The following is a 1,404-nucleotide window of genomic DNA, read 5'->3' as shown; positions in this document are numbered from 1 at the left end:
GTTTCTCTTTCTGGTTTTAAAATGCAGCCAAAGGTTACCAACGTGTGGCTGGTGAACCTGGCGATAGCCGACCTCATCTTCTGCGTCACAAGAGTTTCCTCCCTGATCAAGAAGCTCTTCTTCGACCACTGGCCCTTTGGAGAATATTTCTGCAGRTTTCACGGCTTCTGTAAATATGCCAACATGTTCTGCTCCGTCTTCCTGTTGGCTGTGATCAGCTTGGACAGGATGATCAGTGTGTGGAGGCCCTTCTTCACAAAGCGACGCCGTACCCTGTATGCTGCCAGGGTGGTGGCAGTCTGTGTCTGGATCGCAGCCATCCTCTTCAGTAGTCCCTACTTGTTCTACCGCCAAGTCCACCTGGGAGAGAACAACATGAGCAAATGTTCTTTTGAGGTGAAGGGGGAAGGCAGCACACTGAGATATGCTCTGTATTTTAACAGGTTCCTGTGTGGCTTTGTTTTCCCCTTCATGGTCATTCTTATCTGTTACATCATGGCTGCCATCGGCATCCGACGCACTCGCCTTGCRGGAAAGACACGCCCCCTGCGTATCCTGCCATTGCTGGTCATTACATTCTTCTTGTGCTGGGGTCCTTACCACTGTCTGCTCCTTGTGAAGATGGTGGATAAAAATAATGCAGTGCTGAAAATCTGGCATCCTTTGGCCAATGGCTTTGCCTACTTTAACAGCTGCGTGAACCCGCTGCTGTACTTCTGCATGGGRCTGTATGTTAAGCCGGAGCTGGGATTTAATYTAACAGGAATTTGTAAGAAAGCTCTGACTGATACTGATACTGAAGAACAGGTGACCCAATCAGATGGCTGAAAAAGCAGTGCATCAAAATAAAACTTTGTGTTTGTAGAAAAAACACAAGTCAAAGTGATTCTTGTTGGTCGCTAGACTTCGGGTTCCTGAAAATGTTGCATACATTCCAAATGTAAAATCTTTGTTAGATAGAGTTGTACAACATATTCAATTCAACTAAATACTCTGCTCAGCATATCACTTTTTACCAAAACATGTACTTCCAGTTTCTTTTATTATTTTTTTTTTGTGCTTGTGATTTACAATGAAGGGAGAAAGTCAAAGTGTCTGTTGATGAAAGAATGAAAAAGCAGAGGGAAGTGAAAGTTTTCAAGGAAGTTCAGTATTATTTATGATTCAGTATRTTTTGACAAAGGTCAAGAGGAGCAGATAAAATGAAGTATGGAAAGYGAACTGCTTTTTTTTCTTAAGTGTTTTTCTAAGATTTGTTTTCATACGGTGAGCCTTGAAATGTTGAAATGATGCCACTGCTGTTTGTGTCACCATACAGAATGACTTCTAATCATATTATGCTGCAGCAGAATACTGATGGTTTGTGAAACAGTAGAATATGTAACTTAAAGCTTTGTTTTGTTA

At 42.3% G+C, this 1,404-nt stretch overlaps 1 protein-coding gene across 1 annotated transcript in view; it reads left to right on the top strand.

Annotated features, from left to right (window-relative positions):
• The window catches only part of LOC103472862 (C3a anaphylatoxin chemotactic receptor-like), an 11,099-nt gene extending 9,701 nt beyond the window's left edge, over positions 1–1,398 (top strand). The window contains exon 3 of the mRNA XM_008422719.1: positions 28–1,398. Coding sequence (XP_008420941.1) covers positions 28–828 — 801 coding nt within the window. The 3' untranslated portion in view covers positions 829–1,398. The remainder of the gene's footprint in view (positions 1–27) is intronic.
• Positions 1,399–1,404: the final 6 nt, after the last annotated feature.

Source organism: Poecilia reticulata, linkage group LG11, assembly GCF_000633615.1.
Source record: "Poecilia reticulata strain Guanapo linkage group LG11, Guppy_female_1.0+MT, whole genome shotgun sequence".
NCBI lineage: Eukaryota > Metazoa > Chordata > Actinopteri > Cyprinodontiformes > Poeciliidae > Poecilia > Poecilia reticulata.
Note: the sequence above shows the minus strand (reverse complement) of the source record. Positions and strands in the feature narration are given on the sequence as shown.